General features: G+C 40.7%; 1 protein-coding gene across 2 annotated transcripts in view; it reads left to right on the top strand.

Annotated features, from left to right (window-relative positions):
• Nucleotides 1–590: 590 nt before the first annotated feature.
• Nucleotides 591–22474, top strand: part of F13A1 (coagulation factor XIII A chain) — a 163844-nt gene continuing 141960 nt past the window's right edge. Inside the window, exons 1-4 of one of the 2 annotated variants that reach the window (XM_025445092.3) lie at nt 591–700; nt 2852–2912; nt 4874–5024; nt 19842–20030. In XM_025445092.3, coding sequence (XP_025300877.1) covers nt 4892–5024; nt 19842–20030 — 322 coding nt within the window. In that variant the 5' untranslated portion in view covers nt 591–700; nt 2852–2912; nt 4874–4891. Of the gene's footprint in view, nt 701–2529; nt 2613–2851; nt 2913–4873; nt 5025–19841; nt 20031–22474 lie in introns of those variants that run through there. The other variant, XM_035710518.2, reaches the window with a different exon arrangement.

The raw sequence follows: 22474 nt of genomic DNA, 5'->3' as shown, positions 1-22474 counted from the left end.
CCTCATCTGGCCAGAAAACTTCATTCTGATTTCTAAGCATCAGTGAGGAGGAGAGACTCTGTAACATGGCTGGGCTTCAGCCACATGCTAGGGCTTGGTGCCCTCAAACATTCTCTTATTGACACTAATTGTTAGGCACAAGGAAAGCCATTATGTTTGTAATGCTTCTGGGTCAGTGGTTTGGTGAGGTTAGAGAACTAAACAATACATGTGTATAGCCACACAACGATGAGGGAGTCTCAGGCCAAAAGTGACACTGAGATGGTAGGTGTGAGGATGACAAGCCTGTCCTGAATGCACAACATGGCCAGGAATCTTAGGGATCCTGGTAGCTGTGCCACCTAAACTGGAGAGTGCAGAGCTGCCCTGCTTTTCCCCAGACCCACATGGACAAGGGAGTCTCTAAGAATCCTGAGGACTCAGGTTTGATTTTTGCCAGGAGAACCAAGAGAGTAGAATGATCTCCCTCTGGCACTCAGCAAAGAATGTGAAAAGGATGGACTTTGAGTAATTGAATGGTCAGCAGACTCTCCCAGGAGAACTCCAGTTAGAGTCTCTACCCTCATGCAGTCTAGTGGGAGCACAGACAAGGAAACAGTGGCTGCATTGTATGAGGAGCACCAGGACAAGGCCAGCTCCCCCCAGGGCATTTGTGCAGTTTAGGCTGAGATCTGGAGAGTCAAGAAGAAATAGTCTTAAGGTAAGAAGAGTGAAAGGAGAGGAATATGTTTCTGGCAGCAGTACAAGTGGTACAAGCAGTGAAATCACTGGGGCTTGAGCATAGTGCAGGGGTGGGGCAGGACGTGAGTAGAGTGGGGGTCCTGGCCAGCACGCCACAGAGAGCAAAATAAATGGGGTTGGAGGGCAAAGTAGGACTGGCATTGCAGAGACCCAGTCAACTGAGGTTTGGGATTTATCTTAAGAGCAAAGGGAAATGGTGATAAAAGAGCTTGTGTAATGAATTTGATTTCAGATTTGAGCCCCTCAAAGCTCTGTCTCACTGCAGTATGGAGAATGGATTGGAGGAGTAAGATTGGAAGGGGTAGGTGGTTCTGGGGATTTTGACAACAGAGGATGATGTGGTGGTCTGAGCCTCCACAGTGGGAGTGGGAGTGGATGGGTAGATTCAAGAGATTTTTAAGAGGAAGAATAGAAAGTATTTGTTGAGGGATTGGATTTGGGGATGGGGGAGGTGGAAAGAAGGAAGTGTTGAGAACAACACCACATGTCTGGCTTAGCAACAGAATGCAGGGTGGTGGCATTCACTGAGACAGGGAGCTTCTGAGATGGACCAGGTTCTCAGGGGAAATTACACATCTCATTTTAGACATGATGAGTGTGAGTTATCACTGGGACATGCCAAGTGAAGAAGGTTGGGAGGCAGTTAAATTGGGGAATCTGAGGTTCTAGAAAAGATCATGGCTAAAGACCTAGATTTGGGATGTGTCAGGATACAGATGGGAAATGAGAACGATGGGAATGATGAGCTTATCCAAAGGGGCAGCACTAGAGGAAACCCTCAAGGGTGTAATGCCCAGAATCCAGGGGGAAAGACCTGAGTGGGCAAGTCCAATGTCTCCAAAGATTGAGTAAATGAGAACAAAATCCTGTCCTTTGGATTTAGAATAGACCATTGGTGACCTTGAGCTAGTTTTAATAGAACCATGGGGGCAGATGCCAGATCGCAGAAGCTTGCAATGAAGAGGAGAGTGGCAAGGGATAGCTGGGGGCATGTGGGCCAAGGGAAGGTTTAAACAAGCCTTGAAGAGACTTGCCTTGAAGTTGTGTCAACAATGGTAGGAAGCAGCTGCCGGTGTGGGAGCTTGAAGATAGAGGAAAAAGAATGGATATGCAGTAGGGCAAGGCCCTGGAGAAGCAGGTTACATGGATCACAGGCAAAAAGGCAGAGCCCTGTGCTCTTGGCCAAGGACAAGGGGGTGGCTGGAATCCTTTCCCACTTTGGTAAGAGAAAGAAAAAGGGGAAAGATGAGTAAGTTTGCAGGCAAGTTCATAGATTGGTAGCAAAAAATTTTGGAGAATTGCTAACCAATGGCGTCTTTTTTTTTCTCTCTCTCTCTATGAAATTAGATCAAGGGGCAAGGTCAGAAATTTGAAGACAGTAAAGAAGGTTAAAAATAGTCATGTCTGAAAATAGAAGTATTTAGAGATACAGAGACTCAGAAAATATATATTTCTTTTCTATTTCTTCAGTCATTTAAAGATAAATCAAGATGGTTTTCAGAAAAAAACAAAGTGTTATTTTCTAATTTTTGTGACACTCAAAGTTATTTACTCATCTTCCCCAGGGCTGGGCCTCCCCTCCTGTGGGAAGTCTTGCATTTAGGTGGTAGCTGAGGCTCCCATGGATGTTTCAAGAAGGCAGACCATGCCTCTCAGCCTTATTTGCACAAGAAGGACACGTTGCTCTTGCTTGATGTATAGTCACAGCTGTCTGTGACCTGTCTGCCAGAGGGCAAACTCATCCTTCAGCCAGGCAGCCTATCTCAGAATCCCCAGAGCAGGGACCTTGCTGCATGGAGAAGACCCTTCCAGCCCTCGGAGGGAAGGGAGGGGGCAGGTCTGGAGGCACTGGAGAGAGCCCAGAACTGGAGGTGGGGATGGGGAGGGGAAGCAGGGTGGGAGTCAGGGGGGTGCAGTGGGAGGAGGGGCTCAGGCCAGAATAACACAGCAGGATGGAAGAAGAATGTAGAAAGTCCTAGAAGCTGCTCCGTTTGCTCCAGCTGTCAAGAAGGGGGAGGAGAAAACCCTGTGGGGACCGGGGGGAGGAGGTTGGGGCTGTTAGGAAGTTATTTAAGAGCCAACTTTCTTGTTTTTCCTGCGTCCTTTTGAGGAAGTGCCCCTGAGCTACACGGAGCCAGCCTGCACTAGGGCACCTCTGGCGGGGAGCGCAGGTAAGTAGCTGCCCCTCCTGCCTCCTCCCTCCTGCCTCCTGCCTCCTGCTTCCAGCCTGGCCTCACCGCAGACCTGCCCGGGAGCTAGGAGCCCAGGGCCCTCTGCCCCAGTGTCCCTGTGCCAGCCTTGTCCAGAGATCCCTCAGGTGGCTGCTGGGGGTCTAGGGGGCAGGGCGCAGAGGCACCCCCACTTGTCCCCTGCCCTTCCTGGTCCCCATCTTTGTTCCTACCCAGTCCCACTCCAGCCCAGCAGGGGACTTCTCAAGTACTCCTCCAAGCTTCCCTGAAGGCCAGAAGAGGGGAATGAGGGACTTGGGAGTGCTTTCCCAGGGGAGCAGACTGGGGAGGGCTGAGACAAAAAGTTAGAGAGAGAGAGAGAGAGAGAGAGAGCCAGGTAAGAACACTTTCTTGGCTTGGCTCTCCATCCCTATGTGTCCTTCCAGTGCAAGAGCTGAACTTGAGCACTTGCCCCACCCCCACCCCAAAACCTGTGGAGAAGGGGGTGCTTTTGCCCTCTTGCACTCACTCAGCAGGCCTGCATAGGCTCCTCTTACCTGGTAAGCACTGGGGCTCCCCAACTCTCTGCTCTCTGGGTTCTCTCTCCCAGCAGGCTACTGCTTCACTCTGTTCTCCCCCAAACCCGCCCCTCCCTCAGTGATTCTAAGCCCACCCTGGTTATTTTCCTCCAGAGGACTGTTTTTTCATGCTCTCCCTCCATCATTAACCCTTTCTCCCTGTGCCCTCAGCTCACTAGAGACTTTGTGTAAATATGCCTGCAGGTATTTATGGAAACCTATTCAGACTTTATACTTCCAAACATCGCTGTCTCCTTCCCAGACCAAATACCTTAGAAAGTGGTTCATTTGTCTCCAGCTATGTTGCCTTTGCTCAACATGTTTCTAGAACAGCCTACTCTGGTTGCCTCTATAGTGAAGGCTCTTCATGTTTTGAGGGTGTGCTCAATTTTTGAAAAGAGCCAAATAACCAAGAGTCATGGCTGGGTGATCCAGGTGATCAAGATGAAAGCTCCATTTGGGCCAGAAACAAGGGCTCCCTTTATTTGGTCAGTTGGTCAACAAGTACTGATTGGGGCCTGACAGTGGGGTGTGTGGTGTTTGAGCTGGCTCCTTGCCTGTACAAACTCCAGAGGATGGGGAAGCAGGCTAGGAGCAAAGGCAGAGTTAGCACCAGGTACATTTAAAGAAAGGCTATTTATAGCCTTATTTAAAATTGCAATGTACCCTCTTCACCCACCCAGACTCCATCTGCCTTCTTCTGCTCTGTGTGGTCTTGGCTCCAAAGCACTGGCCACCCTCTTACACCCTTTTCTGTTTACTTCTGGAAAGTGTGTGCTCCACCCTAAACCTCACTGGGCTGGGAGCTCTCTAGGTCAACAATCCTCTGTTTTAGTCTCTGATGTAACCCAGATGCCCAGATAGCAGCCTGGCACATAGTAGGCCCTCATTAAATCTTGATTGCATTAACTTGCAAACATGAATGCTTTGGAGGATGCTATTTATCTGGACATGGTTGGATGACTTTATTCTTAAAAGTGACTTAGGGCTTCATAGGTCTGTAAGAAATGGACATAGGTACAGGCATACAACAATAAACCTTCCTTACAAAGATGTTGCCTGTAGGGTTAATGAGGGAATAAAAAACCCAACAACCCTACTTTCTAAAATCTTTTACATTTCCCATTTCTTCCCATAAGCCCCTTTTCTTCTGCTTTCCATATGTTTTGACAAATAAGAAGTCTCCCTGAGATCCTTGGGGAAGGATACTCCATCATTAGACTAATCCTTACAGCCACTTCTCAAGTTTTATTTATGTGAAACTCAAAATGTGTTGCTCCAGTGCTATCCCACACAGATATGTCTGTTTCTCTATTTTTGAATCCTTGTCTCAACTGTAACTTGCCTCCCATTCCTTTTCTGTGTCTCCCTTTTGCCCCCATAAAGGAGCTTGTGAAGCTGAGAATGTCGGAGACCTCTGGGCCTGCATTTGGAGGCAGGAGAGCCCTGCCCCGCAACGCATCCAATGCGGCAGAGGATGACCTCCCCACTGTGGAGCTGCAGGGGGGGCCGGTGCCCCGAGGAGTCAACCTGCAAGGTACAGGCACCACCACCTGCTCCTCGCTGCAGGTGCTGGCTGGGTCAGCACCCTTTGTCTCCACTAGGCTCCCACAAAAGAGGCTCTCCTGCCAGTGTCTGGTATTAAAGAAAAGACTCCCAAGCCTTCTTTTGAGTGGTAAAAGGCCCAAAGATCCAGATTCTTGTCCCAGTTCTGCCACTTAATAGCTTTGTGATCCCAGGGAAGTCACTTTGTCTTTCTACCTCTTAGCTGTTTCCTCTATAAAACAAGGGCATTGGCTCAGTGGATGCCTCTTCCAGTGCTCCTGTTCTGTTTTTAAAAATATTCTCTAGCTAGAAATTTCCACTTCTAAAATATTGTGGCTGTTTTGATTGTCTGGCTTGTGCCTCCTTTCTTCTCCCTCCTCCCTCATCTCTCCATTGCTGTGAATTTCAGAGCTGGCGAAGATGCCAGACTCTGACAGTAATGGAGATGGAAGCCCTCTATTTCTCTCTGGTGCAGCCTGGTGAGCAGGTGAGGTAAGCTGCTTCCCCTGCTCGCGCCTGCGCTGATCCCCAGGGACCTGCTCTGGGAGTAGCAGCCAGCAGCTGACCTCCACTCAGCCCTGTCAGCTGTGATGGGGCCCAGGTGCCAACAATGGCTTTGGTGACACAGACACCATTCCCTTGAGCCACGACAGGGACATTCAGACTCCTGTCCCTGAATGGCATTTCGCATGGAGCACTTTTTGTCATAGCCCTCATGCACCAAGCCCACTTTTGCTCCTGAGAGTGCTGTGTGCTAAGTTTCGCTGGGAAGTAAACACCCACTTGCTGGGGTAGGTGCCCAGGATCACCCCATGGTGTGTGGTTAATCCACTTCGTCAGAAAGAGACCAGCAGTTGAAAGCAAAAGGAAAGAATAATGCTGATTATTAACAAGTCCAGCAAATCAGAGAACTGCTCGCACCTTGTGAACAGGTTTGATTGTGTTATTACCCAATTGTGAAAACAGAGAGATATCCAGTATCTAGTACCATTTATTAAGGTACCACCCAAATTTGGAGGGGGGAGCTCACAGAAGGGTGTCTTCAGTTGGGTAGAAGGGTCTAGACATAATTGTGAACCTGTAGTTCTGAGCTCTCTCTCCTAGGGAGGTGCTGCATTTTCTCCAACTCCCCCATTAGAGCCACAGAACTGAATTAAAAAGACCTTGCTAATCAACTCATCTAAATCTCCATGTTATCAGGTTGGGAAACTGAGACCAAAGCTAATAGTTGATGTTCACTCCTTCACTGCCAGGCTTGGGTTTGTGTTTTTCCTTTTTTTTTTCTTTCTAAGAATGCAAATAAAATTGGAAAGCATGCAGACATCAAATTATCAAGCAATTATAAGCAAGTTATTATACCTTGGTGTATTCAGTTTTTAAAAATTATTTATTTATTTGACACAGTGGGAGACAGGGAGAGATAGAGAGAGTATGTGTGCACAAGCAGAGGGAGCAGCAGAAGGAGAGGGAGAAACCAGCTCCCCACTGAGCAGGGAGCCCGACATGGGGCTCGACCCCAGGACTCTGGGATCACGACCTGAACCGAAGGCAGACGTTCAACCAACTGAGCTACCCAGGTGCCCCTGTATTGTTTTTTAGCAAAATTCCCTTCTGGCAGAGAAGATTCTGAGCCCTGGGGAATGGGGGCCAAGGTGCTGGAAGAAGTGGGCAGGAAGAGAAAGGGGTATAGGATCAGTGAGGAGAAATGTGAACAGAGGCAGTGAGATGTAGCAAAGAGCCCCCTGGTCCAGGACTCAGAAGACCCAGGTTCTTGTTCCACATTTGTCACTCAGGTTGCCACCCATTAGAGCCTCAGTTTCTCCATCAGGAAAGTGGAAACAACATCTACTTCTCAGTTGCCATAATTATCAAATGACTAGTGCCTGTGAGACCCTGATCTATAGGATGTGACTAGCAAATGCTCATTGATTCAGAATGTGCAAGTTGTCATTACCTACAAGGTTAGGAGCCCACTCTAGTGAACACTTGTTTCTAAGGGGAACATGTAACTGCCTGCAGGGCCTGTATATCTGAGATCTGAACAAAATGTGGCTATTACATCAAAACTACCAGAGAACTTAAGTAGGTAGATTGATTTAAAAAAAAAAAAAATCTGGGATTACTGTGTTCTGTCTGTTTATTTTTGGAGGCACGGGTGGGGAATTATTTTGAAAAATCAGTCATCATTTGCTTGGCAATCATCTGTGTCCATGGCCCAAGTGGCAGTCTGGGTTACCTATTATGGCCCTGGTGGAGGAATGGGAGTGTCCAATGACTATTTGTAGAATGATTGAATAGTCAATCACTTGAGAATTGAATGACTCATCAGGCCTAGAGTCATTATAATCTTAATATTAATTATTAATAGCAGATTCCAGGTTTCACAAACATGCATGCCGTTTAATCTGTCTCCCACAAGTGAGCTAAGGGCTATGCACCATGAGGATAGGGTCTCTACCCTGGGAGCATAGTAGGAAATCCTAGATGAGTAGAACAGAGGAAAAATACCGGCATACGAGCCATCTGATCAAGGAAGAACATCTCCTACTTATTCTTTACACTTCACATTTCTCTTTAGTTGTGCCAAAGGCAGGTTTTCTGACACAAAATACATCAATTTCTCCGGAGTCATCCCCTGCTAGGGCTGTCACGTGTGTCTAAGCTGCTGTCTTCTTGCAATTTATGCAATGACCCCTAGAGGGATCCAAGAGGCTTGGAGCTCCCTAAGCCCCCGAGGACAGCTTTGTCTCACAAAGCCCTAAATCAAACTCTCCTCATTTGTTTCAATGGAAGCTTTTTCCAAAAGTGTTCCTTCAGCAAGCTGCTCCTGCCAAACTGAGAAGGCAGAGAGGCCAGAAGAGGAAAGGGGAGAAATGGCAGTTTTTTCACTTAGTCCTGTGGCAGTCATATAGTACACACCAAGCGTATACCCTGAATTCACAAGCTTTTGTGAATATTTGGTTAGGAACAACTTTAGCCTAAATTTAAAATGTATAAACTCACTTAAGGTTCTTCCCATTCAGCAGCATGATATTTAAAAAAATTGAAATATTTGAGGTGACAATGAAACCCCAGGGATGGGACCAACCAGCCAGTGGTGATGTTTGACATCCTCATATGTTTTTAGGACATTAAGGACCCACTTATGAATTTAGGTGTAGCCGACTAAAGTATGTGAAAATCTCCTCAGATGACTGGATTTGCATCTCTTCCTAATAGACTGTTCTGCATGTTTGGGGGTTGTTTCTGGAACTATCTCTACAGCTTTTCTGGTCTCAAAGGTTATTTTAGCAGAATGTGTAATGTTCTGGAAGATAGCCTTATATTCTTGGTCTGGTTTGACTCTGTATTATTAACCATAGGTGGTCATTGCAGTGGTGACTATAATCCTTATTTGGCAGATCTAATGTGATGAATTCAAACTGGAAAGCAAGTCTGGATCTCTAAAATATCAAATGCAAATAATAATAAAATAAAATATCAAATGCATTCAAGTCTTTCAGGCTAATGGAGTCCTCTGCCTTTCTGAGCATCTCCTCCTTCCCACCCTTCCCTGTCAAAACCAAATCAACTAATTAAGTAGTTAACTATCAATTTCTCTTTTGTGCAGAGTAGACCTTTCTGTATTGAGGGTTTTTAAAGGAATTAGAGGGATGCCTGGGTGGCTCAGTGGTTGAGCGTCTGCCTTCAGCCAAGGGCATGATCCCAGGGTTCTGGGATCAAGTCCCTCATTGGGCTCCCCGTGAAGCCTGCTTCTCCCTCTGCTTGTCTCTGTGTGTCTCTCATGAATAAATAAAATCTTAAAAAAATAAATAAAGGAATTAGAAAGGCATCTACTATATGATGAAGAAATTATGTTGTATAAAACCAATTCATTCTTTCATTCTGTTTGTGTAAAAGCATTTAACGATTATACATATGTGTCAGGGACTATGCTAAGTTCTCTCTGGAGATGCAAAGATGAGCAAGCCAATCCCTGGCCTCAAGCGGTTCTCCATCTAATAGATGAAATAGACACAGAGATATCATTGTAATTCAGTGCTACAAATACTGTCACAGAAATTAGGCCAATTACTGTAAAAGAACAGAGAAAAGAATGACATGGCAAGGCAGGTTTCCATCCCTGAAGAAGATGCCAGTCTCGCTTCTCATTCTAGCATGTCACATGTCATCAAAGGGTGAGGAAGGCTTTGTGATGAAAGGCCATTTGAGTTGAGTCCTAGAGGATGAGTAGGAGTATTCCAGTGCATGAGAAGAGCATTTCTAGCAGAGGGAATAGTACATATCAAGTAATGTGGACAAGGAGGGGATGAGCCTGGGAAAAGTAAGCAGGGACCTGTTATAATAAGTACACTGAGACCTTACTTTTCCTCTTTCAGATAAAGGAAGATTTACAAAGGAATCTAAATAGCAAAATGACATAATCAGATTTATGTTTCAAGAAGGTAATTCCAATGGTGAGGAGCAAATGGAGAGAAGGAAATACATTTTAAGGCTGTTGAGATACTTCTGGTGAGAGGAGAAGTAGGCAAGGCAGATTTCCATCCCTGAAGAAGATGCCAGTCTCGCTTCTTATTCTAGCTTCCTGTGAGCAGCCGAGCATTTCTTATACATTTTACAGTACAGGACATTTGAATAGCAACAGTTAAAAAAAAACAACAAACTGCTTAAGAATGTTTTTAATCAATCTAATTAATAATATTTTAAAATTTGGGGTATCCAAAAGAAATATGAGAGAAGAACTTTTATCCTGTTGTTTCAACAATAAACAGACCTACTTCCTTATGGACAGTATTTATTCCTACAGTTTGGTAATAATGTTACCAAAGATTGCATGGAGATTTCAATTCACTCGGGAATTCCTAGCATATAAACCTTAACATTTAACTTATTTCAAGATTCCATCCGTGACAGGTATAATCATTCTCGGAAGAATATTTTTACGAACTAAGGAGAAAATAATCTACTTTTTTTCATATTAGGGAAAGGGTAGGAGGACAGAGAGGCAGCTGGCTCATGAGGAGAGATTTTTTTTTAACAGTCCATTTTCTGATGTGTTTGGAATTAGGCTAAATTGTGTTAGGTAGACTTTTTGAAAGTTGTCACTTTGAAAGAGCAAGTTGCCAACTTCCCAGTTACAATATCTCCCTCAAAAAAAAAAAAAAAAAAGTAGCTTAGCAATGAGTAGCTCCATTTTGCCAGGAACTGGGCTTGGACTGGGAGAAGCAAATTCATTTCCTGTTTGTGTCAGATGGAGCTTGGATGATGAGAAGGCTCTTTCAATCTAAGCTATGTCTTGTTAATCCAATAAAAAAAAGCAGAAATCAATATGCCAGCTTAATAAATATTTACTGAGTGTTTACTGCATGAAGAGGTACAACACTAAGCAAAATGGGCAATAGAAAGAACTGTGATATTTTTATACCCTTGCTCATATTTTATGACCAACATCTGTAGAGCCCTTGCTATTACTAGATATGTAAACACCAAATACAAAGCTGAATCTGTGGGTGACTGTCCATGAGCAATGAAAGAAATATTTAATCAGTGGTTTTGAGACCTCATTTTATTCCTTAGTACTTACCCCCTAGCAAATCTGGAGAGTTATCAGATTATACGAGGAGAGGCCAATGGAGCTATCATTTCTTTCTCCCACTAAAGGATAAAGAAAAAACAAAAAACAAAACAAAAAACAAACAAACAAAAAAAAACAAAAGGATAAAGCACCCTGCCTGTTACCCTTCCATATGTCTTATCCTCTTGACTACAGTCTAGAACATTAGTTCTTCAAGTCTCAGTGTTGCTTTTAATCTTCTGTGTTTTGGTCAAGGTTTTATTTTATTTATTTTTTAAAAGATTTTATTTATTCATGAGAGACACGAAGAGAGAGGCAGAGACATAGGCAGAGGGAGAAGCAGGCTCCCTGCAGGGAGCCCAATGTGGGACTCGATCCCAGGACCCAGGGATCATGACCTGAGCCAAAGACAGATGCTCAACCACTGAGCCACCCAGGTGCCCCTTATTTTATTTTATTTTATTTTATTTTATTATTTTATTTTATTTTATTTTATTTTTTAAGAATTTATTTATTTAGAGAGAGCACAAGCAGGAGGAGGCACAGAGAGAGAGGGAGAACCTCAAGCAGACTTCACACTGACTGTAGAGCCCAATATGGGGTTTGATCTCACAACCCTGAGATCATGACCTAGGCTGAAATCAAGAGTCAGACTGAGCCACCCAGGCATCCTTCAAGTTTATTTTTTCAAATGTTTTCCTTGGTTTAAATTCTTTTAATATGGACTTCTATTTTAAGAGATTACACAAGGAAATTTTACTTATCATTGCCTTAGATTTTCCCCACATTGGGTACCAGTGTAATTTTCCGTGATATATATTTTTTCTTTTTTCCTGAAGGCACTGACCTGTTGGAGAAATATTGCAGTAGAGAGTGAAAAGATCACTTAGGAAAAAAATAACATATAAAAAAACTCCATACTTAGAAGGAAGTGTTATCAAAATTATAGCATTGTAGAATGCCTTTTTTAAAAACAAATTCTTAATGTATATGTTAATTTGTGTTTTTTATATATTATCATTATGCTATATGTAATAATATTATTTAATATATATTTATTTGACAAATATGAATATATTATATATGTGTTTTCACTATGAAACCATAGATTTTTTTTGGCTTAGGTTTTATGTATTCAAAAGAATTTATTAGTACTCTTGCTTACCTTTTGTTATAAGCAATATATGAGTTATGCACTATCAAAGCATGGCATTTTTATTCCAGTCTGAAATAAAAGTGCTGGCCTGGAGGCTTCATGTTATAAAAACCCAGATCATTGTCTTCAACACTGTACAATATACAATATGCTATGTGTAGTCTTGAAATGGATATACATTAAGAATGAAATTGTCTAATAAATGACATTTAAAGACTTGTATGGTTAATCCTATGATAAATAGAATATCCACCTTATGATGCATAACCAACTCCAAGCTCAAATTCAGGCACTACATTTGTTTAAAGTGAAAAGTGGCATACTTGCTGTGGCTTCTTTTCACATTGTCCTGGGTACAGTGATGATGAGGTCTTATCCTCAAAGAGCTTATAGTCCCACAGATAAAATTACCTATATTAACATAATACAAAGTGCCTAATTATAATAAATTTTTATTTAAAAAAGAAAAGTATATTCTGGAAATGAAGAGGAGAAAATTATTTCATCCACCTGTAAAAATGTAAGAAAAGAAAAGCAAGTCTGTCTTCTCCAAATACAAGGGATGCAGCATTTTCTTTCTTTCTTTTTCTTTCTTTTATTTTAAAGAGAAAGAGAGCAAGCATGAACTAGCAGGAGTGGGAGCTTGTCAGAGGGAGAGGGAAGAGAGAATCTCAGGCAGGCTCCATGCTGACTGTGGAGGCCAAGGTGGGACTCAATCTCATGACCTTAGAGCTGACCTGAGCCAAAATCAAAAGTCAAACCCCTAACTGAGTGAGCCAACCAGGTGCCCCAGGAAGGCAGCATTCTCTCATTTAATCCCAACACCACCACCATTTTGCAGAAGATAAAACTGAGACACAAGAAGTTTGTATAACTTGTCTAAAGTCACTGCAATAGTAAGTGCCAGGGCTGGGATGTGAGTCCAAGGAGTCTGGCTCCAAAATCCATACTCTTATCCACTATGCTATTCTCTTCTCTTAATAATAACAATGCTAATATAATAAAAATAATTTGTAAGAATTTACTAGGTGCCAGACACCATGCTAATGCACTTTACATACATTTTTAAAAATCTAATCCTTACACTAACCCTATAAGGCAAGCGTTTCATTGTCTTTTTAAAGATAGGGAAACTGACGAGAGATTAAATAACTTCTCTGAGGTTGCACAATTAGTAAATTGTGAAGCATCTCCTGGAGCATATTCTGCAAAACATTGATCTCCACAAAAATTAGTTCCTGTGGTCATTTAAGTTCAGAAAACATAGTACCTGTAGGAGATTTACAGTCTACATGTATACAAGTCTCCCCAAAATCCTGCAAGAATCCTAACTGACTTCGGTTAATCCAGCCTTTTCCAAACTGGTTTAACCATGGAACTCTTATTCTTTCAGTGCATATCAACATCCCACCAAAGTAGCACAGTGTTACACTACTTTGAGGATAGACTGACTTTAGCCAGACTCACTCAACATTAACCAGGTTCACTGGAAAGGTTCATGGAACTAGAAAGCCAAGAGTTTCCATTTGCAATAAGGAGAAAACAAATGAATCCCAGATACTAAAAAATACTTGAATTTCTCCTTCCAGCTTTATTTTTCCTGTTGGCAAAGCTGCTTGGGAAGCCAAGGCATAAAACTAATATACTCATTTTCAGGGGCACATTACCATGGGAGTGAAGGTGGGATGAGATGAGGCAAATCCTGGCAGTGCTCCAGGACCGGTGCATTCATTACCCACAGGCAGATTAGACACCCCATCCCTCACCTGGAATGCTACAGCAGCCTCTTAGCTGAACTTTGTGCCTCCAACACTGCCACCATCCATTCCTTTTCTTATTCTGGCACCACAAGCAGTTGAAATATATATAGTTTACTATTTCAGATTTTTCATGGGATCCCCAATGCAGTTAAAATCCAGATTTCTTAACACAGTCTCCTGCCTACTCCTCCTTTGTGGTGCCACTACTACACTCCAGCCAACCAACCATCTTTTAATCTCTTAAGTAAACCACACATTCTCTTGCCTAAGTCTTTACTCCTCTCTCCCTGAAGCATCCTTCCCCGGCTCTTTTTTCTACCTGGATAACTTGTTCATCTTTCTAACCATTGCTTGTATAACTCATTTCCTCCAAAAAGCTTCCTTAATTCCACTCCCTCAATCTGAGTTACAGGCTCTTTACATTTCCCAGATACCCTCCTTCACCCAATACCCTATACTGCTTTATCATAATACTTATGGGTCTATGTCATAACTATCTGTTCACTTTTTACTATCACCACTGTACATTTATCTAGCTTGTATTTATTAGGCGGTGACCTAATCAACATTTATATTCATGCCTTGAATGTCAACATTAAACAACACACATAAAATTCCTGAAGGACAGGAAGTTGAAGAGAATATTAAATATATTGAATATATGTTTAGTGTCTAAAATTATATTAAGAGCTTGGAACAATTAACCAAATTCAATAAGATGAAATTTAATATGAATACATGTAAAGCCTTAAAATTGAGCTACAAAGAAGAAAACCTTTGCATACATATGGCTGGCTTCTAGGAGTCTGGATTGAATCATACTGCACTGCTGGTAGAAGTGACATCAGAATGTATTTTTAAGGGTTTGTTTTTTTTTTTACTCTATCAGATGCTTAATGTAAATCAATAATAAGATAAAACCATTCAAAATGCTAATGATACCTTTGACTGAAATAATAGAAATATACTATTTGTTTTGAAAGATGTAGCATCCTCTGCTTTTTCATTGGAAAAACCACAACTAGAATAATACACTTAATTATAGGAAAAATGCAAGAGAGAAATTTATAAAATGGAATACATTCTGGAACATAATAGAGGGTTAAAATTCTGGAAAAGAACAGTTGAGGAAATGGAGGATGTTTTAGTCAAGGGGATAGAGGCCTTTCTATACCTAAGGAGTGCCAGATGAAATGAATAGAATGTAGTCTATATTTATCCAGAAGTCAGAATCAGGATACATGATTAGAAAAATTAAAAGGAAGCAGATGTCAGTTCATCTTAAGAGGGCTTTTCAAATAATTAAAATTGTTTAAAAATGGACTGTTTGCCTTGTGAGATAGTGGGTTTCCTGTTCAGATAAAGACAAAAAGTCTAAGCATTTGGGCTTTCAAGATGTTTCTTGCAGTACATGGCAGGTCTACCAGATGGTCTAGAAAGTGCTTTTGCCCTCAAAGATTCTGTGAGGCTATAATATCAGTGCATTCCTTCCATTGGTGCTGATGAATGGAGACCTGATTAAACCCATTTCTGAGGATTCTGTTTTTAGACATTTAAGCAAAACAAAAACACATTGTTGAAAGGCACAGTGCTAAAAGGACCAGATGAGTTGATTACTAACGTCCCTTTTGACTAAGACATTTATGAATCTCCAATTCTTTCTGAAGCTGGCTTAACAGTGGGGATTGTGACCTTAATAAGGCCAGAGAACTTAGGGGAAAGGCAGCTTGGAAGAGAGAGGTCTAGAGAATTAAACCTCTTCCACCCACAGCATAGTGGAAGGAACGTGCCCTTTAGGGGACCATGTTCAAGGTTCTGCTATGGGGTAAAAATAAAACTGTATCTTGCATTTTCTGAGAGCTATAATGTTGCAGTCAGAATAGCCCACTGAGCACCCCACCATGTGAAATATAAAATGGCTCCATCAGAGTTTTAATTAAGCTAGCCACAAGGAAGCCTATGGCCCCACTATGTGCCAAGCATAGTGCCAGAGCTGTTGTCTTGTTATGTCATTGAATCTTTGTAGAAATTCTCAAAGTAATAGTATCCTCATTTGAAAGGTGAGAAAACTCAGCTTCCATGAGGCAATATGCCTTATCTATGTAATTAAGAGACCTGAGATTCAAACTCAGGATTACCTGGACTTTGAATTAACCAAGAGTGTTTCAGGGACTTCTAGACTTTAGAACTAGAGAGTATCTTAATGAGCCTAACTTTTTGGTTTCGCCTATGAGACAAAAATGAGGCCAGAGGGGACCAAGTGTCCTGCACAGGATTCCTGTATAAACACAAAGAAAGGCCTTGGAATCTTTCAGGGTGATGCCTCAGCACGAGTACAGGTTGAGCGGTTGTGCTCTGTGTGCACTGTAGTCACAGCTGTGATGGCAAATCATGCAGCAGACAGAAATCAGGGTAGGAAGAAGGCTAATGTACCCCCACCTGCCTCTCTCCTTAATTCCTCTTTAGAACTCCAAATTTGCATGCAGAAATCTTATCTAGACTAGATCTTTCAAACTACAGTGTAGGTGGGTAGAGTTACCTCCATATTCAGCGATCATTTGCAGAGGAATGCAAGAAAGGTAGGAGGGGATCTAACCTTTATCCAGTGCTATCATGTCTCAAATAAATGTATAAATGACATTTATCCTCCCAATTTTAAAAGCCGTATAGAGAATGAGAAAGGAGAGATCACTACCAACACCAAGGAAATACAAACGATTTTAAAAACATATTATGAACAGCTATATGCCAATAAATTAGGCAATCTAGAAGAAATGGACGCATTCCTGGAAAGCCACAAACTACCAAAACTGGAACAGGAAGAAATAGAAAACCTGAACAGGCCAATAACCAGGGAGGAAATTGAAGCAGTCATCAAAAACCTCCCAAGACACAAGAGTCCAGGGCCAGATGGCTTCCCAGGAGAATTTTATCAAACGTTTAAAGAAGAAATCATACCTATTCTCCTAAAGCTGTTTGGAAAGATAGAAAGAGATGGAGTACTTCCAAATTCGTTCTATGAAGCCAGCATCACCTTAATTCCAAAGCCAGACAAAGACCCCGCCAAAAAGGAGAATTACAGACCAATATCCCTGATGAACATGGATGCAAAAATTCTCAACAAGATACTGGCCAATAGGATCCAACAGTACATTAAGAAAATTATTCACCATGACCAAGTAGGATTTATCCCTGGGACACAAGGCTGGTTCAACACCCGTAAAACAATCAATGTGATTCATCATATCAGCAAGAGAAAAACCAAGAACCATATGATCCTCTCATTGGATGCAGAGAAAGCATTTGACAAAATACAGCATCCATTCCTGATTAAAACTCTTCAGAGTGTAGGGATAGAGGGAACATTCCTCGACATCTTAAAAGCCATCTATGAAAAGCCCACAGCAAATATCATTCTCAATGGGGAAGCACTGGGAGCCTTTCCCCTAAGATCAGGAACAAGACAGGGATGTCCACTCTCACCACTGCTATTCAACATAGTACTGGAAGTCCTAGCCTCAGCAATCAGACAACAAAAAGACATTAAAGGCATTCAAATTGGCAAAGAAGAAGTCAAACTCTCTCTCTTCGCCGATGACATGATACTCTACATAGAAAACCCAAAAGTCTCCACCCCAAGATTGCTAGAACTCATACAGCAATTCGGTAGCGTGGCAGGATACAAAATCAATGCCCAGAAGTCAGTGGCATTTCTATACACTAACAATGAGACTGAAGAAAGAGAAATTAAGGAGTCAATCCCATTTACAATTGCACCCAAAAGCATAAGATACCTAGGAATAAACCTCACCAAAGATGTAAAGGATCTATACCCTCAAAACTATAGAACACTTCTGAAAGAAATTGAGGAAGACACAAAGAGATGGAAAAATATTCCATGCTCATGGATTGGCAGAATTAATATTGTGAAAATGTCAATGCTACCCAGGGCAATATACACGTTTAATGCAATCCCTATCAAAATACCATGGACTTTCTTCAGAGAGTTAGAACAAATTATTTTAAGATTTGTGTGGAATCAGAAAAGACCCCGAATAGCCAGGGGAATTTTAAAAAAGAAAACCATATCTGGGGGCATCACAATGCCAGATTTCAGGTTGTACTACAAAGCTGTGGTCATCAAGACAGTGTGGTACTGGCACAAAAACAGACACATAGATCAGTGGAACAGAATAGAGAATCCAGAAGTGGACCCTGAACTTTATGGGCAACTAATATTCGATAAAGGAGGAAAGACTATCCATTGGAAGAAAGACAGTCTCTTCAATAAATGGTGCTGGGAAAATTGGACATCCACATGCAGAAGAATGAAACTAGACCACTCTCTTTCACCATACACAAAGATAAACTCAAAATGGATGAAAGATCTAAATGTGAGACAAGATTCCATCAAAATCCTAGAGAAGAACACAGGCAACACCCTTTTTGAACTCGGCCATAGTAACTTCTTGCAAGATACATCCACAAAGGCAAAAGAAACAAAAGCAAAAATGAACTATTGGGACTTCATCAAGATAAGAAGCTTTTGCACAGCAAAGGATACAGTCAACAAAACTCAAAGACAACCTACAGAATGGGAGAAGATATTTGCAAATGACATATCAGATAAAGGGCTAGTTTCCAAGATCTATAAAGAACTTATTAAACTCAACACCAAAGAAAGAAACAATCCAATCATGAAATGGGCAAAAGACATGAACAGAAATCTCACAGAGGAAGACATAGACATGGCCAACATGCATATGAGAAAATGCTCTGCATCACTTGCCATCAGGGAAATACAAATCAAAACTACAATGAGATACCACCTCACACCAGTGAGAATGGGGAAAATTAACAAGGCAGGAAACAACAAATGTTGGAGAGGATGCGGAGAAAAGGGAACCCTCTTACACTGTTGGTGGGAATGTGAACTGGTGCAGCCACTCTGGAAAACTGTGTGGAGGTTCCTCAAACAGTTAAAAATATACCTGCCCTACGACCCAGCAATTGCACTGTTGGGGATTTACCCCAAAGATACAAATGCAATGAAACGCCGGGACACCTGCACCCCGATGTTTCTAGCAGCAATGGCCACTATAGCCAAACTGTGGAAGGAGCCTCGGTGTCCAACGAAAGATGAATGGATAAAGAAGATGTGGTTTATGTATACAATGGAATATTACTCAGCTATTAGAAATGACAAATACCCACCATTTGCTTCAACGTGGATGGAACTGGAGGGTATTATGCTGAGTGAAGTAAGTCAGTCGGAGAAGGACAAACATTATATGTTCTCATTCATTTGGGGAATATAAATAATAGTGAAAGGGAAAATAAGGGAAGGGAGAAGAAATGTGTGGGAAATATCAGAAAGGGAGACAGAACGTAAAGACTGCTAACTCTGGGAAACGAACTAGGGGTGGTAGAAGGGGAGGAGGGCTGGGGGTGGGAGTGAATGGGTGACGGGCACTGGGTATTATTCTGTATGTTAGTAAATTGAACACCAATAAAAAAAAAAAATAAATAAAAAAAAAAAAAAAAAAAAGATCCAACTACCTTTAAAAAAAAAAAATAAAAAAAAAAATAAAAGCCGTATAGATTTTTGCACTAGACAAGGGTTTGACTTCCAGATTGGTCATTTAGTAGCTAGGGAAATGTGAAGCTTGTTTCTGCATGTTCAAAGTGGAAACAGTTATATCTCAATAAAATGTCAGTATCCGGTCTTCACACCTCTTCTTTTGGTTCCTGACTTTGAGGAACCAGATCTACTTTTAGAATTAAAGAGGAAGGGTATTTGACCTCCTGAAGTAAGAGGAGAGCTTTGTATTAAAGGTCAACTTTGGACCTTTAGAACATCTCTTTGTCAGATTTAATTCTTTCCTTTTTAAAGATAGGAAAGTTGAAGTGGCTGTTCCCTAGTTAGTGAAATAATGAGTTGCTAGTCATGATGGTAAGCACCTGACATATTGAAAGCCAGCATGAGCTTGGTAATGTGAAGACTTGAACTCTGGCCCTAGTTTCTCTGTACCTAGACCTATATGACTGGCATCATCAGCACTGCTCTGTCTATCCCAAGTGAGTACCCTGTAGTATGAAGTAAGATCAGGGAGGGAAAAGTCTTTAAAATCCTCTTTGAAGACAAGAATGTCATGACAGACTGACTCTTAAATCTATCAACCCCCTGTAAGGAGTTTTATCCAACAGACTTTGTTACCTCAATACTTGAGGAATCAGGAAAAACAATCTTGTTTTTTGTTTTTGCGGTTATATCAAAGTTACTCAGTGATGTTCCCCAATTGTTTTCTTTGTGTGTAGACTATCTTCATGTTACAAATATTCACCTGTTCAAGGAGAGATGGGACACCAATAAAGTGGACCACCACACTGACAAGTATGAAAACAACAAGTTGATTGTACGTAGGGGACAGTCTTTCTTCATCCAGATCGACTTCAATCGTCCATATGACCCCAGAAGGGATCTCTTCAGAGTGGAATATGTCATTGGTGAGTGCCACACGCAAGCCATGTTGTGATAGTCCATCTGTGTCATCACGTCATGATAGTCATGATACCATGGGATACAGATGTAATTGTGATGATACCCTGTACCAGGGATACAGATGTAATTGTGTTACTTCCTAGAATTACACTTTGACAATTGGCTGGACCTGGGACTACATCCAGCTCCAGGACCACTCTATGCTCTATAATGGGTCTATATAATGCAAAACATCAATAATTTGGGCCTAGCCAGGAGGTAAAAATCTTGTATAGTAAAAGTGAGTATAATTGGTACAAAACGTTAGTTAATTATTTTTTCCCAAATGGTTTTGGCATCCTCTAGTGTGGCTTTTAATTTATCAACTCTCCTCTCATGATTTCATTGGTCTTATGTGCTAAAACTATTTTCAGTTCTCAGTATACAATCTGTATATAAGCATTTCCCAAACTTTGTTCTGCTCTAATCTACTCTCATGCGATGGCTTATGAGAAAGATAGTCAAGTAAAGTTCACTAAACATTTTGTACTCTAATCTCCTTTTGTAGATTGACAATACATATTAGCTTACAGTTCTGGGAAGTAACATTTAACTCTGTTCAGTTGGGTGTTTCTCAAATTAATTTGATCCTGGAACCCTTTAAATTATAGCGATTAACATTTGACACATTTTAGTAAATATTTGCCTAGAAATTTACAAATATAGCAAGTAAACACATGTACACACACACAAAAACAAAGGTGGCTTAATATTAGAAAAGCTATCTGTATATTTGTATGTATAAAAAAAGTAAGAAAAAATCAGGCAATCAAATCAATAGTCACTGAAAGGAACATGACTAAATTCAGCAGCTTGTTTTTTTTTTTAAGACTTTAAATAAAACAAAAGTAAAAGAAGTCTCCTCAATTATACTAAAGATTACTTACCCCAGGGCAGCCCAGGTGGCTCAGCAGTTTAGCGCCGCCTTCAGCCCAGGGCATGATCCTGGAGACCCAGGATCTCTCTCTCATGAATAAATAAATAAAATCTTTAAAAAAAAGATTATTTGCCCAAACCAATAACTTTTGGTATACTAAGTGGCAAAAAGTTAATTCAATTATAATGAGAAATTAGACAGAGATACTTGCTATCATCATTCTTTTTTTTTTTATGATAGTCACACACACACACAGAGAGAGAGAGAGAGAGAAAGGCAGAGACACAGGCAGAGGGAGAAGCAGGCTCCATGCACCGGGGGCCTGACGTGGGATTCGATCCCGGGTCTCCAGGATCCCGCCCTGGGCCAAAGGCAGGCGCTAAACCGCTGCGCCACCCAGGGATCCCTCAGCATTCTTTTTTTTTTAAAAAAAAGCATTGATTCAACAATTTTTAGCAAGTGAACAATTTAAGAGAAATATCTCATAAATATTGAGAAAAATAAAATTATATATTTTGCTCATGCTATGATTGTATATATAGAAAACCCAACAGATTCAAGGACCAAAGCATAATATTAATAAAACTTTGTAAAATGGCTAGATAGAATATAAATACACAAAAGTCAATGGCCTTTCTCTTTAGCACTAAGAACTTAGAAATAAGAAAAAATATTCCACATATAAAAGTTACTAACACTGTGAAATATAAAAATAAATTTTAAAAAACAAGATACAGAACACAGATAAAGCAGCTATTAAATTTTAATAAGAGACATGAAAAAACTTTGAAAAGGCAAGTATGTTTTTGGATGTGATATCTCAATCTTAAGTTTCCCCAAATTAGTATGTAAATATAATGCATTACCAATTGGAATCCCAAGGGAGGATATTTTTTTTGTCTTGAATAAAATAACAGAGTCCATTTGTAAGAGTAATAACTTGGCAATAATCAAGAAAATGATACAAAGAAGAATAATAGAGCATGTTTTTTTTTCAGAAACATGTATCAGAACATATTATAAGAAATGTTTTGTAGAACAGAATAGAGAATCCAGGAATCAACGTAGGTATATAAGATTACTTATTATAGTTGTTGGTATTGTGGAGTAAGAAAAGTATGTGGGCTTTTGTTTTTTTTGTTTGTTGTTTTAATAAATTAAATGATGTTGAAGCGACTAGTATTTTACATCTCGGTATTTTAGTATATATATATTATATTTATATTAGATGTATGTATTATATATGCTACATGTAAGTAGATGCATTTAACATATTCTTATATTTAGTATATATTTATCTGTACATATGTAATTATATATATTATTTCACATGTATATATATTTGGTTTATACATGCCAAAATACCACAAATGACCAAAATATAAGTATATGATAAAAATATCATGTATGAAGTCAATGGATAAAAGATAGAGCTGGAAAAATATTCAGAACATACATCAGAGATAAAAGATTAACAATTTGTAAGAAGCTCTTACAAATTGACAGTCTGAAGACAACCAAAAGAAAAATATA

Source organism: Canis lupus, chromosome 35 (assembly GCF_003254725.2).
Source record: "Canis lupus dingo isolate Sandy chromosome 35, ASM325472v2, whole genome shotgun sequence".
In the NCBI taxonomy this organism is placed as follows: domain Eukaryota; kingdom Metazoa; phylum Chordata; class Mammalia; order Carnivora; family Canidae; genus Canis; species Canis lupus.
Note: the sequence above shows the minus strand (reverse complement) of the source record. Positions and strands in the feature narration are given on the sequence as shown.